The sequence below is a fragment of the Crotalus tigris genome, unplaced genomic scaffold, assembly GCF_016545835.1.
Source record: "Crotalus tigris isolate CLP2741 ecotype Arizona unplaced genomic scaffold, ASM1654583v1 scf7180000017568.12009008, whole genome shotgun sequence".
Classification (NCBI taxonomy): domain Eukaryota; kingdom Metazoa; phylum Chordata; class Lepidosauria; order Squamata; family Viperidae; genus Crotalus; species Crotalus tigris.
In genome coordinates, this window is record NW_024096478.1 from 5,686,949 (window position 1) to 5,700,982 (window position 14,034).

The 14,034-nt window shown below is 41.3% G+C and overlaps 1 protein-coding gene across 4 annotated transcripts in view; it reads right to left on the reverse strand.

Annotated features, from left to right (window-relative positions):
- Positions 1 to 994: 994 nt before the first annotated feature.
- SH3PXD2B (SH3 and PX domains 2B) overlaps positions 995 to 14,034 on the reverse strand; it is a 145,096-nt gene continuing 132,056 nt past the window's right edge. For all 4 annotated transcript variants that reach the window (XM_039352236.1, XM_039352228.1, XM_039352249.1 and 1 more), the window contains 5 exons: positions 12,496 to 12,610; positions 10,969 to 11,195; positions 9,006 to 9,055; positions 8,180 to 8,305; positions 995 to 5,308 (listed from right to left, as the gene is read on the reverse strand). In XM_039352236.1, the coding sequence (XP_039208170.1) occupies positions 3,770 to 5,308; positions 8,180 to 8,305; positions 9,006 to 9,055; positions 10,969 to 11,195; positions 12,496 to 12,610 (2,057 nt within the window). In that variant the 3' untranslated portion in view covers positions 995 to 3,769. The remainder of the gene's footprint in view (positions 5,309 to 8,179; positions 8,306 to 9,005; positions 9,056 to 10,968; positions 11,196 to 12,495; positions 12,611 to 14,034) is intronic.

A 14,034-nucleotide genomic window follows, 5' to 3' on the forward strand; every position in this document is an offset into this window, starting at 1 on the left:
GTTTAAAGTTGCTGAAGTTGAGAAACAGCGTGCTAGTCCTAGAGTTTAAAGAGTTGTTTGGCAAGACTCTCCCTTGCACCCCAAACAATGAGGCCTAGTTCCTGCCAAATCAATCAGAATAGAGTTGGAAGGGACTTGGAGGTCTGCTAGTCCAGTCCTTTCAATTTATTTTTCACTGTCACAGTCTTTGCACATGCATCCTAAAGCCACTTGTCCTTGTGCTTTATCAGAATTATCTTGTTCTTCTTTCTCATCTTCTCTCTCAATAACTCTTCAAAAGTTAGGAGTTGTCACTATAATTCTCTGGCGAAATGTAGGAAATGCTTCAATGTTATGAGATTCAGCATTATGACTCTAACACCCTATTTTGCCTTGTGAGATTAATTTTCCCCACCCACCCTTCCATGGGCATAAAACTGTAAATTTTTGCATGTTTTTACAATAGACATTTGTGTGGTTTGTCACAAACAGTCTTCTCGCTTGCAATTCACTCTGTAGTGGTGAACTTTAAAAAAGAACAGATGCCTCATGTTTCTCCAAACCACCTACTATATCTCCAAAATTGTTTGTCTGCTCCTCCTATCTGTGAAAGTTTAACTGAATTCACCACCACCTATACCATCATTTGCAGATTCACAAAACTTATCTTTCCCATCCCACTTAATCTGAAATGTCCTCACTGTTCTTTTAGTTTTTAAGAAGGGCCCAATCACAATTGTCTTCATGGAGGCTCGAATGCTGTGGCTTCTTTACAGCAGCCATTTCAGATTGTCATTTTTTTTTTAACAAAGCACTTGAAGAGCACCACTTCATCCCTGAAAATGTAATCATGGACCCTCTAGAAACTCTGCAAATCATGTGCATGACAAATAGCATTACATCCTATCTAATTATGGCTTGTTGATATAACATACAATGTTTACACACACACTCACACGCACAACAAATATTTGCCAAGAAATATACATGGAAGAATAATAAAAAAGGCATTGTATCAGTTCTGCTTGAAACCAGTCAAGCCTATTTTTTTTATTTCTTTTATCTTAAAAAAACACACACACAAAACACAATCACCTAGCCTTTAATGCTGGAAGTATACATGAATTTTACATAGGCTACGTCTACCGTTGTCAAAAATCCCCTTCCCACAAATCCCACCCAATTAACGTACAGATTGATACAGATTGATACGTAACATTAAACATTAAAACAGGCTTTTAAAGACATGGATGAGTCTAAGACCATTGAAGAACATCCCAATTAGAAGGCTAGGTAACTGGAATACAAGAATATTCTTTAGTCCAACAGAGATGTGGTCAGTGAACTTGGAAAGTAAACGGAGCAGGTTTCATGTTATGGCATCTGGTTATCCTTTTCAGAATGATATACTTTTTGGTATAAGGCAACAAAAGCGTTGAGGCAAATGTTAGCTCAACAACTCTTCTCATATCCCAGCAAGTCAACTCTTCATAATTTCTTCTATCCCAAGTAATACAAAAAGTGAGGCACAAATGTGTAATGTAATGGCTTCCTTTCGATCAGAGTGCTTTATTAACCCAGACTATCCTGATCCTTCAGTCCGTTTTTCTGAGAAGTTTTTCAAGAAAGAAATATGGAAGCAACAAGAAATACCAGAAATGCTTTTTACTCCTTTTTACTCTAGTAATGTCTTCATTTTTAGGAATAGGGCAAAGGAAAGGGCTAGGATTAGAGATGGATAAATAATACTGTACAAAAAACATATATTTTAATACCAATTATTTAATTATGCAGGCAAAGATTCTGAAATGAATATTGTAATGTTGCTAGATCACATGTACTGAATAGTGCCAAGAAGGCAACCAATGTATAATTAGGTATTGAACAAAAGTTACAAAATAGCAAATGGTTCAACCACTGCTTAACAGTAGTAGGAGACTGATGGTAAAATTAGAAAGTCAATCACGACAAACAAATAGTAGGATTTCTACTTTTATGTAGCAGGATCTCCCTCAGAATGACCTATGTTGATCTCATGTCTAGTCAATGGACAGATGAATCATACTCCTATCATTAACATCCTGAATCTGTCTAAGTCAGACTTATCTGCCTTTGAAAAAAATGCAGCCACTTAAACTCAAACAACTGTTTTTTACAGGCGAATTTTAGAGCTGGATTCAATTTCAGCAAATTAATGAGATTCAGCTCATGGGAGCTTACTAGGCAAATTCCCGTAACACAAATGTTGTATTGCCTTTTGAAACTAGTATTTTTTTTTCTTTCCTGTTAAAATCTTTTCAACACAAATTGTATGGTTAATTTCTACATACCAGATTCTCACCTACACTCTCAAACCACATTGTAATGGAACTTGTAAATTACTAAAAGTGATGTAGTTAAAATCTCTTTATCATCAATTGCTTTAAAACCTGCATGGCTATAAATGAGAAGCTAACACTTTTTGGCATGTTCTCACTTCAGCTATTCAGCTATATGAAATTAAAAAAAATAAATCAAAGGCAAGCACACACTTATTTTCATCATGCTTGTCCATTTAAGTATACAGAAATAATGAGTAGGAAAAAAGTGGCCCCTGCATAGTTTTGAAGAACAAGTTCCACATGGATATCTTCATATTTATGAATCTTCTGCATCTTGGCTGTAGCTCCAAAATTGAAATACATCTTATTAAATGGCTCTTGACATCATGCGTTTTTAGATCCACTTCACATCACCAAAAATGCTATAATCTGTCACTAGCTGGCCAGAATTTAAACAGGTTTTTGCCTAAGATAATTCAAACAATCCACATAGCTTTTAGGAGTGTGCCGTTCTTTTAGGCTGTTTGTCATGTTTCAAAAGACATTGCCAATTTAGCTTTCTGAAAAAGCTCTCACTGTAAAATGTATGGGGAAGAGATAACAGGGCCGAGGTAAATCCTTCGTAAATTTCTTTTAGTTCAACTTTGTTAAAGACTAGAAAAACTGAGTCTTAGCCTGGAAGGCTCCCAATCTGTTACCTTCTATATTTAGAAAAGATGGAACAAAAGTTAGAAGGGTCAGAAGACTTCATTGCAGATGTAGATAAAAGTTTGATAGTGCAAGTCTCAAAGATGCAGCACCAACCATATGGACATGGATAACCTGTATGTCATGCCCTCGACGTATACTGAAACGCGATTAAGATACTGAAAAATCCAAGTGAGACAGAGATCTGCATTGCAGAGAGAGTACACTGAACTTCATTAGCAAGTCTTCAAACATGGTGCTTACATAAAAACACTAGCTGTCATATAAAAGGGAGCTACGGCAGATGCATTGTTCACATCAGAGGAAAATACAGAGACAGAAGACTAAAATAATGAACAATAACAACCGGGATAGCTCTTTGCACTTAAGTACCTATTATGGAATCGTATTACCTATATGTTCTCCTTGCCATGAAGCTTCTTAGCCCATGATTATATTTAGTGACGTTAAATGGCACATGACGCTGAAAAAGAAAAGTGGCTCGTCTTCCCTTTTTCCTTTTTTCTGTGAACATTGTTCAAGAAATGACTTACCTACAGAAGGAAGAGTAGCCTAGGTATAATACTACATAATGGCATGTTTCCTCTTGCAATTCATTTCGGAGACATACCCAAATTGGAATGTTTGGTATCCCAGATACTTTGCTTTTCGCTGTTTCTAATAGAGTTGGGCCTTACGAAGAACTATAAATACGCTAATTAAATATCGTAATACTAAAACAGGGACTGTTGAGCTGTTGTAATGCAAAAGCAACAACAGGACTATGGCTTTTTTCGGAGATAATTGGAAGGAATCCAGCCTTCCCAACACGGCCCTGCTGCGAGGACTTTGCAAAACCACCAGCCACTGCTATTCTTCTCACGGACTTCAAATACAGTCCCTTCTTTAAAACTGCTAGTTTCTTCATCTCCTTCAAAATCTGCCACAGCCACATAGAGGGCTTCTTTGGGGACATCCAGGCTGGCAATTGGAATGGATGCTCTTTCCTTCTCCACAGACTTGGGCAATGACTTTTGGCCTGAGCTGCTTTTTGTTTTGGTCTCCTCTTGGCCAGGACACGGTAGGAAGGCTTTGGCTTTTGGTGGAACTAATATTGGCCTACTGGACACTGGGACAGCTCGAACTTCAGGCACTTCCTTCTGGGCGACTTTATGTTCTGCAGGGGGGGCAAATGAAGCCAGGGGTGCTGGCACACTAGATTTCTTAGGAGGTGGAGGCCTTCTGGGAGGTACTACTGGACGTTGAGGGGGTTCCCTGGGTACCGGAAAGCTGCTCTTGGGTTCATTTTCACCTGGCTTTGATGAACCCACAGGAACTTTGGGGAAAGGAGCCTCCTTAAAGATTTGGCTGTCAGGTCTAGAGGGAGGTCTAATCTCCACATTTGGCTTTTCCTGAGATTTGACAGAAGGTTCTGCTGGAAGTCCACTGTTACTGAAGGCACTCTCATTAACCCCAGGGTCCTGCTCTGACAGCCTCTCTTGAGCCTTTGCAGGCTTGAGTTTGCTCCTCAGGTTGCAAAGGTCTAGTTTATTCTCTGACTGAGGAGGATCTGTCCTAGGGGCAGGTGCTGGCTTCGGTTTGATCTGAGGTTTTGATTTCAGAAAAAGGTTTGGGGTAGCTGCCTCAGGCTTATCTTCCGGGGGCTCAATCTTTGGTTTCATTGGCTTGACTATGGGCCGGAGATTGGGCTTCTTTATTTCTTTTGGAGAAACCTTATGACCACACTCAAGGCCCATTTCATTTTTCAACTGGAACAATTTGCCCTTCTCTGTTTTAAGCTCTGGCTTCTTGTTGTCCCTTGGAGGGACGGTCTGCTTTGGAGGAATTCCAGGTAAAATCATGCCAGGAGGCTTTGGAGGTGGCCGCTGCTCCAACCTTTGCCTTTCCATTAACTCCTCTTCTGATTTAATTATGGATTCCTTCCTTGGAGGAAGACTGGGTTTCTCTTCCGTATCCCGATCGCCTATTTCCTCATACCCAACACACAGAGAAGCATCACTGTTCTCAGGCAAAGCATCCTGGGACGTCTCCTTTCCTTTCCATTTGATTCCATATTCAACACCATTAGGGGGTGCTTCAGGCAGAGGTCGAGATGGCCCAGCAGGGTCTCCGTTAGAGTTGTTCTCTGCCGTGCTGTCACCAAGCCGTAGCTGTGCTATTTCGTTTGGTAACGGTGCCAAGAAATTAGGTCTACTCGCATTGCTAGTTTTCTTGTATTTGTCAATAAAAGTAGCCGGCGCCCAGCCTTCCTTCTCTTCAATTTGAATATACCACCAACCACTTAGGTTCTTCTCAATTACCTGGAAAAGGAAATAAAGCCACCATACTTTAGAGCTTTACAACAACTGCATTATCTAAAATTTGTGAGATTTAAGTTTAGCATTAAGAGTTTAACTGGTCCTTTTCCCATTTCATGTTCCGTATAACAGAATATAATAGCCATCTATTTTCAGCCTACAGATTCATCACCATAATCTGTTATCAAGGTGGTTTACGGTGATAAATCTATAGTCTGAAAATGAATGCGTAGTGTGACCAAATCAGTCAGTCCTAAAGGAAATCAACATTGACTGTTCTTTGGAAGGACAGATACTGAAACTAAAGCTGAAATACTTTGCCCCTCAGATCAGAAAAGAGGACTCACTGGGAAAGACCCTGATGTTGGGAAAGATTGAAGACAAAAGGAGAAAGGGATGGCAGAAGATGAGATGGTTACGTAGTCATTGAAGCAATGGGCATGAGTTTGGGGAGACTCAGGGAGACAATGGAGGATAGGGGGCCTGGAGTGCTACGGTCCATGAGGTGACGAAGAGTCGGACACAACTCAGGAACTGAACAAAAACAAACAAGCAAAAATCACATCCTAAACAGTTGAGTGCTTTCCATTTCATTGATTCTAACTCTACAGCACTGACCCAGGATAATAAACGATTAGATTCTCAAATTTGGTGTCATTTTACTCCCTGCAGCATATATAATAATTATTTAATAAAGACACGATGTTAGCAGTTATCATCATCTAAAATTTAAATTAAGTAGTTGACAAAATTTGCATATTTCTTCTGTGTGCACCTTTAAATGCTGCTTGATAGAATGGTTGCTACTGAATCCATCTGGACACCTTAAGGTTCGGAGGAGCACATCCAGCTTTTGTACAACACAGGGCATGACCAAAGTTCTAATGATGCAAGCCCAAGAGAGAAGCAAGCATTTCCAGATGATTTATGCTACTGATCATGAAATGAGCGGTTTTCCTGAATGATTACGTATCTAAGCATGGGCAGGGAATCCAAAAAAGTGGTGGCAGCTGACTTCTGCGTGAATCTTTGATATGACAAGAAAACAAATAGTCACTAGAGGTCAGTATTGAGCCATCTGTAAATGTGCATTGCCTGGATACCGGAAAATAGGCAAAACATTTCTGAATTTTAAAACCAGGACTATTTTAAAGGGAGGACATTGTCCTATAATTTAAGAGTGCATGAATGGCAGATAAAGATAAGATCTCCACTTTCTCAAGTTAAAAATATGTGTAATGGAAGCACAGAAAATTTGTAATACACCTTTCTTGTAATACACCTTTCCCCACAGCTACAAGAGGATAGTCCTCTTGTATTTATAAAGTCACATAAGGGCACGGGTCTAAGTAGAGTCTTAGTAGCACATTCTGTAGGTAAACCTTTCCCAGTTTGATTTGTTCAAACAGCTTCTATTCTTATCAAACTTAAATGAAGGGAAGCAGCATCTTGTTTCCTGCAATATATTTCTGACTCAGGTAGTTGAGATGGAAACAGTTGCAACAAAGAAAAACTTCATTAGAAAACTATGATTAAAATAAAAATACAGAGCTTATTAGAAGCTGACAACACTACAGGTAGTGCTTGACTTACGAATGTAACACAGCCTGCCAATCACATTCATAACCCGAGGAATTCGTTAATGGGAATGCTTTACCCAATGCATTTGCTAATTGAATGATCAGGTCGTTAAGTGCACATGAGGTATTTCAGGGTGGGGAAGAACCTGGGGGGGGGGGCTACTGCTTCCGACCACCCAAAAGCCTCATCCCAGCCACTGAGATATTTCAGGCTTCCCCCCCCCTCCTGCCCCCACCGGGTCTCCACAGGCACTGGGTCTGTGGAGACTCACTTAACTTTTGAAGATCTCGATGATCAAGTGAGGCATGTCCTCTCCAGCCTCTCTGCTGCGGTTTCTTTGCCTGTGTGCCAGCGAAAAGCTTTTGACATGAAGAACGGAGACCAGGAGGGACGTGCATGCTGCTCCCAGCCTCTGTTCTTGCCACAAAAGCCTTGAGCAAAGGCTTGCTGAAGCTTGCAGGGGTGAGAGATTACGTCCATGCAGGCTCCAGTTGGTGCAAAGAATGGAGGCTGGGAGGCGCATGCATGGCGCCCTGGCCTCCGTTCTAGGCAGCAAAAGCTTTTTGCAAAGATGACCGGAGCCTGCAGGGACACAGGCTCTCTCACCCATGCAGGCTTTGGCAAGGAAACAGCAAATAGATGGAAGGCCTGAAACACTGAAGTCTCCCATCTGTTTGCAAAGCCTTTTGGCGCAGATCTAGTTCAGGCCTCCATCTGCAGAGAATGGAGGCCTGAAGTAGCGTGAGACCATGTGAGATTAGTGGCGAATTCTCTGCAAACGCACGGAAGCACCCAAGCAGGCAAAGAAACTGCAGCAAAGAGGCTGGAGAGGAGACAGCTCGCAGCCTTCCATCCTTCCAAGGTCGGTAAAATGAGGAGCCAGATTGTCGGGGGCCATAGGCTGACTCTGTAAACTGCTTAGAGAGGGCTGTAAAGCACTGGGAAGCAGTATATAAGTCTAAGTGCTATTGCTATTGCTAGATCTGTGCCTGTGGAAATCTGGAGGGGAGAGGAAGGGGAATAGGCAGGGTGAATATTGCAGTGCCTTTGCGGTCATTCCTGAGAGCGAATTACTGCCGTGGTGATGCAACATTTGTAACCTTGGGACTGTGTTATAAGTACTGGGGGGAGGGAGAGTGATGTATCTTTGAACGGTCACTAAGTGAACTGTCATAACTGAAGGATTACCTCTATTCCATTGTAAAAGGCTTTTCTTTTAAAGTGAGTTTTAAAGGGAGCTCTGTGGAAAAAGCCAAGGATTATGGAGACGGGCCTGACAAGACTTAGTCTCACCTCTACTTTCAGTCCTGCCTGGAAGCTGATCCCATCAGGGATGATGGTCTGGAAATCAGCAATGGTGTAATACTCTTCCTCCACCTGTGGGGGCACTGGAGGCTTTGGCAGATTGACACACCGTTTCTATTACAAGAATATTAAAAACATGCGTTAGTCATCTTCCATACACAAAAAGCAATTCTTTACACATGAGGCATTCCAGCCTCCATCTGCAGGATCTGCAGGGTCACAAAGCAAGTGAGCCCAAGGAGATGACAAGCCCCTAACGCATTTTTCAGCATGGTCTCTGCAGAACAAGAGATGAAATGTTTCTGCGGTCAGTTCCAACTCTGAAATCAAAGTCGTGCGTTTATAGAAAATCAGCTTTTTGGGTGGTGCTCAGAAGCAAAGCTAAGTAGAAATAAAAGTGAGGTCTGTGGTTTTAAAGTTTAAAGATGCATTAATTGTATACGGCAAAGTTATTCAATGTTGGAAAAATCAGTTTGATTGCAGGTATAAATTCCAGAAACAGACTTCTTGCTATGACAGCTATCCAAGCCACACAAGTAAAAACTGTGATTGCATCCCATTCAGTTAATTGCCTTGGGAACAAAGCTAATGCCATGTTGAACCTTATTTACTCCTTATATGTTCGAAGGAGAAAGCAATTTTTTGCCAATTTCCTCCTTAATTGACATATCTATAACAATGCTTTGGACATGGCGATTTATGCTGACATAAAAGAGGTAGCAAGACCTGTATCTCTTTTATCGTCCCAACATCTTTCATTTCATCTGATAAGTTGTTGTCAGGCTGCTTAAATGCATCAGGAAACAACACTTACTATTGAGAGATCTCGACGCGGAGGGGGTCTTTGTCTCATCTTTGGTGACTCTGTCAAAACAGGTATTTAAATGTGCTTCAAAGATATCAACGTGTGCTTCAGAAAACATTTGTGAACAACACCCCATTACTCCAGTCCAAGAAAGTACGTCTATAGCTTTTCCGTCTGCTTTTCCCCATGAGCAGCACACCCAGGCAGCTCCCTTCATTCATTTTAATCTCAGTGGTGATTCATCTCACCCGGGTTTTAGTACATCCCTGGAAGATTTTAAGAAGAGACTTGGACAGCCATTTGCCTGAAATGGAATAGAGTCTCCTGCTTGAACAGGGGGTTGGACTAGAAGACCTCCAAGGTCCCTTCCAGCTCTATTCTGATTGATTGATTGATTGAAGATCTTGGATCAGATGCCCTAAGCATTCCACTGAGTTCCACAGAGGCCGGGTGGGTAGGGAAGGGGAGAAGGAAGGGAGAAAGAAAGCAGATGAGGTTTTCCTTCATAGATAATCTAGGAACAATGGAATGCTTGTATCCCTTGATGGAAACATGTAATACCCAGACATCCATTACAAATGTTTGAGGAGGTGGCCTTGAAGGATGGGAGGAAAAGCTACCACCAAGGCAATGGTCAGATAAGCAGGGCTTGAGCCTCAGCCAAGGAAAGAATGAGCCCCTCCCTTGTTCACATGAAGGGAGCAGTGGGGCACGGGGAGACACAGTTAGACTTGCAAGATATGGTTGCAATAAAAGTAGTCCTAAGCTATATGGCATTAGTTTCTTAGCCTGGTCAATCTGTTAGAGTTAACATTCAGCCATCCCACAGATTTGTTATCTATGGCCCAACCAATTCTACGTCAGAGGAGCAAAAAGTTGGGAAAGGTGAGGATTTAGCATTAAAGCAGTGTTTCTCAACCTTGACAATTTTAAGGCGTGTGGACTTCAACTCCCAGAATTCCACAGCCAGCAATGCTGGCTGTGGAATTCTGGGAGTTGAAGTCCACACGCCTTAAAATTGTCAAGGTTGAGAAACACTGCATTAAAGAGACACAACTGGAGTCCAGAACCTTAAAATAAGAAGCCTTAATACTCTATAGCTAGTCCTGGGGAAGCTGGCAGGGAGTCAAAAGTCATGTTCATGTGAGGTCCTTGCTTAATGACCCACATGGTCCTTGTTTAACAATGGACGTCAGGACCGCTGAAATTGCCATTGCTAAGCCATGCAATCACAGACCATTGCACTTTATGACCCCCATGGAGTTCCCAGTTCGAATTGCTGTTGTAGCCCGAGGATCACCCATACAACAGAAAATTATTATTCAGAAAATAATACCAAACAGTATCATCAAATGAAATTTTTACCATAAGAGGATGAAAAATTCATTTGTTCATTTGAATCATTTTTATTAAATAACTTTTTAGCAAAGTAAATGCTGTAAGGGAAAATAAAATAATAAAGGAGAACAGTAAATAGTAATTTTGGGCCACTCGTTTTTTTTCTCGCCACATCCCATCACACAGGATGATTGTTGTGGGGGAAAAGAGGAGGAGGAGGAAGGATTAGGTATCTTGCCGCTTTGAGTTATCAATAAAATATCTGTTCCGTATTCTCAATATGCAACTTCCAATGTAAAGATTCTTAAAATCCACACTAGCCTTAACTTTATCCTATCAAGAAAACCATGCCAGGATGGAAAATGTATTGACTACTTCGAGTGTAATTAGATTAACTAGTCCAATTTAAGCTGGCGTGAATTTAAAATTAGATCAAAATTTACTATTTGTTCTGACTTAATTATCACTGGACTGCAAGAACTCCTGAAGGCCAGTCAAAAGCAAAATGGAACCCTCAGTTCAAAGAAAAAAATGGATAACCCAATTCTAGAGCCATAGAGATTTCTTGCTTTTACCTGACTGACCAATTTTCTTCAGAAAGCATTGAACCCTTTCTTCGTTGTCCCCAACTTACTTCGTTGAAGGTCCACATTGGGCAAGGGGCGACCATCATATCTTCCATCTCTTTGATTACTCGGTCCATCCTTGTCTCGACCTGGGGAGTTTTGCTGTCGAGGAAGTCCATCCATATCCAACGGGTGTGAATGGGCTGAAGCTGCAGATCCCAGTTTTGATGTAAGTAGGTCTCCACTCCCTCTTTTCAGGTAAGATGCTGGGGCCCAGCCCTCCTGATCCTGATATCTAAAGAAATAGAAATAATCTGAAATAGTCTAATTTTTTACTATGGGCAACAAATTCCCAACACGGGCAATCTCATCCACAGCAATGCCCAAGAGCAAAATCGGTGTTCCAATTCAGTTTTAAGATGATAATCTGAATCAGAATGTTATTTTTTTTTATTTTCCTTAGAGATATCTGACACACATTTTCCCAAAATACTGGGTACCTTGCGAGTTCTTAACAGTAAGTAAAGCTGCTTAATTTTTTACCCACTGTTTCACATAACGAAGCTCAAGAGGTTGTGAAGACAAAAGCACAGAAGAATTTGTAACATGCAACATTGTGATAATCAGAAGTGAACAGATGGGGCACAACAAACTTTCCCAGCACATGGGAATCGGTCTCTCTTTGCAAGATGGTCCAGCATCAAGCATAGTAACTAACATGATTAGAGAAGATATCAAGCTGATTAATTGGTACTAATCATCAACTATCAAAAATCTTTTGTAATAACAAGACTTAGACAAAGGTTCAGCCAATAACACACTCTGGAAGCCTATATTGAAGCTTTCCATCAGAGTACATTGAATTTTGGGGGGGGGGGTGAGGGAACAGTACAATATCTGAGCCCTCCCATCTTCTCAGCACAACCCACTGTTCTTTTTACAAATACAATCAATTTATGCTGAGGCAACAGACCATCTCTTCATAATTCTGTGAGGATTTCCCTTTATAAAATGCTGAAGGAAACCTAGGACCAAACTGAAAATTTTTTGCATACCTACTACTTTTCTTCAAAAACCAGATTTATTTATTTTTCTGAAGCAGAATAAATGTTATGGAGTGCCTATCTCTATGCAAGTAACCTACGAACACAATTGAGCCCAAGGTTTCTGTTGCTAAGTGAAACGTTTTAAAGTGAATTTTGCCCCATTTTTATGATCTCCCTCACCACAGTTGTTAAGTGAATCTGGCTTCCTCATTGATTTTGTCAGAAGGTTGCAAAAGGGGATCCCATGGCCCCAGGACACTGCAACCTTCTTAAATATGAATCAGTTGCCAAGTGTCCGAATTTTGACCCCATGACTATGGGGATGCTGCAACGGTCGTAAGTGTGAAAAGCGATCATAAGTCACTTTTTTCAGTGCCATTATAACATTCACTAAATGATCTATAGTAAGTTGAGGACTGTCTGTACTTGAAAGTTATTCTCCTATCCCTTCACTGATGAAAACCGCAAAAACAATGGAATAACTCAGGTCTTGTGACCTAAAGTCTCTCCTTCCCATTAATGCCTTTTGAATCATGACTGGAAATATACCTGATTTTCCACCAGCCCTCCAGATTTTTTTGGATCACCTCCACTGTAGCTCCTTTGTCCAGGTTTATTTCATCTTGATCCCGGGCAGCATATGGGTAGATCACCATATACTTCTCTATTCAAAGAGAAATATAGCAGTAAAAGAGAGAAAGAGAGAGAAAGAGAAAAAAAAGATAAATAATAATTGGGAAGACATCAATTTTTTCTAAAAAACAGAACTAATCTGAAAATCCACACATTTTAGATAATTTAGCACAACAACAACAACAACAACAACAACAATAATAAGGTTTATTCTGTCCTTTTGACATAAAAGCTCACCAAAGGCTCAACATCACCTTTGAAAGACAGATTTTCATAATTTATAATAAAACTCCTCAAGCCTACTGCAGCCCCACAATGGCTTTCAAATAACCTCTAATGGAAGCAGGCACATAAAAATGGTTATTTATGGAATCTGATAATCCAGAAAACAATGTGATGGTATGTTTTTTGTTTGACGATGATCAAGTAGTTCTACATGATCTATTTTTTCACTTATTCCAAGTGTCAGAGACAAAGTACTAGATGTTTTAATACAGATGTCATTTTAGCAATCTTGATCAGGACCAATGACAGTTCATTCAAATGAACTATTCATGTGAACAACGGAATAAGAGACATATCTCTTGTAGGCTGAAATGCTATGCAATTATGTCATCCATTTCCCTAAGGCAGTGATGGCGAACCTTTTAGAGACCAAGTGCCCAAACTGCAACCCAAAACCCACTTATTTATCACAAAGTGCCAGGGACGCATCAGCATTGTGGTGCCCTTGGGGGGGGGCAAGGAGTTGCCTCTGATGCCCCCTCTGGTACGCAAAAACCAGGGGCGCAAAAATGGGCCACTGTGCTGCAAGGTGCAAAAATGGCTGCCGCCGCACTGCAGAGTGCAGATACAAGGTGATGCACCACGCAAGAACGGGGCAGGGCTAGTGAGTATCACACAGGCACTAGCCCTGCCCCATTTGCAGTGAGTGCGTGCTCGCAGCCCTGAGTGCGCATTTGCGCATGTAAAATGCTTCCCCCTCCCTTTTCTTTCAGTCCACCAATCGACAATGGTTGGTGACCTCTGCTCTACCACCTCTACTCGAGCTTGCTAGTTGGCCACTTCGCTTCCTTTCTGCTGGGTGAGGCTCCTGCTCTGGGCGGCAGTGGCAGCCTGATGGACCTGCTGCTGGTGGCAGTGGCGCACGTGCCAACAGAGAGGGCTCTGAGTGCCGCCTCTGGCACCCATGCCATAGGTTCGCCACCACTGCCCTAAGGTATCCTGAAAGTAGGCTTGACATAGCTGCAGTAATTGCTGGCCCATGTTAAGGTTGCTTTCCCAGTAATTAGTTCTTCTTCCGAAGAACTCACAATTAAACCTTTCAAATAATGCAAAAACTTCCTTTATCTCCATCAGCTACTAATGCCCAATTCTTCGGTTATTCTGTAGGAAGTGAATCTGAAATGGCCCTCTATGCAAATACTAAGGATTGTTTTTCAGAGAATTGCAAAC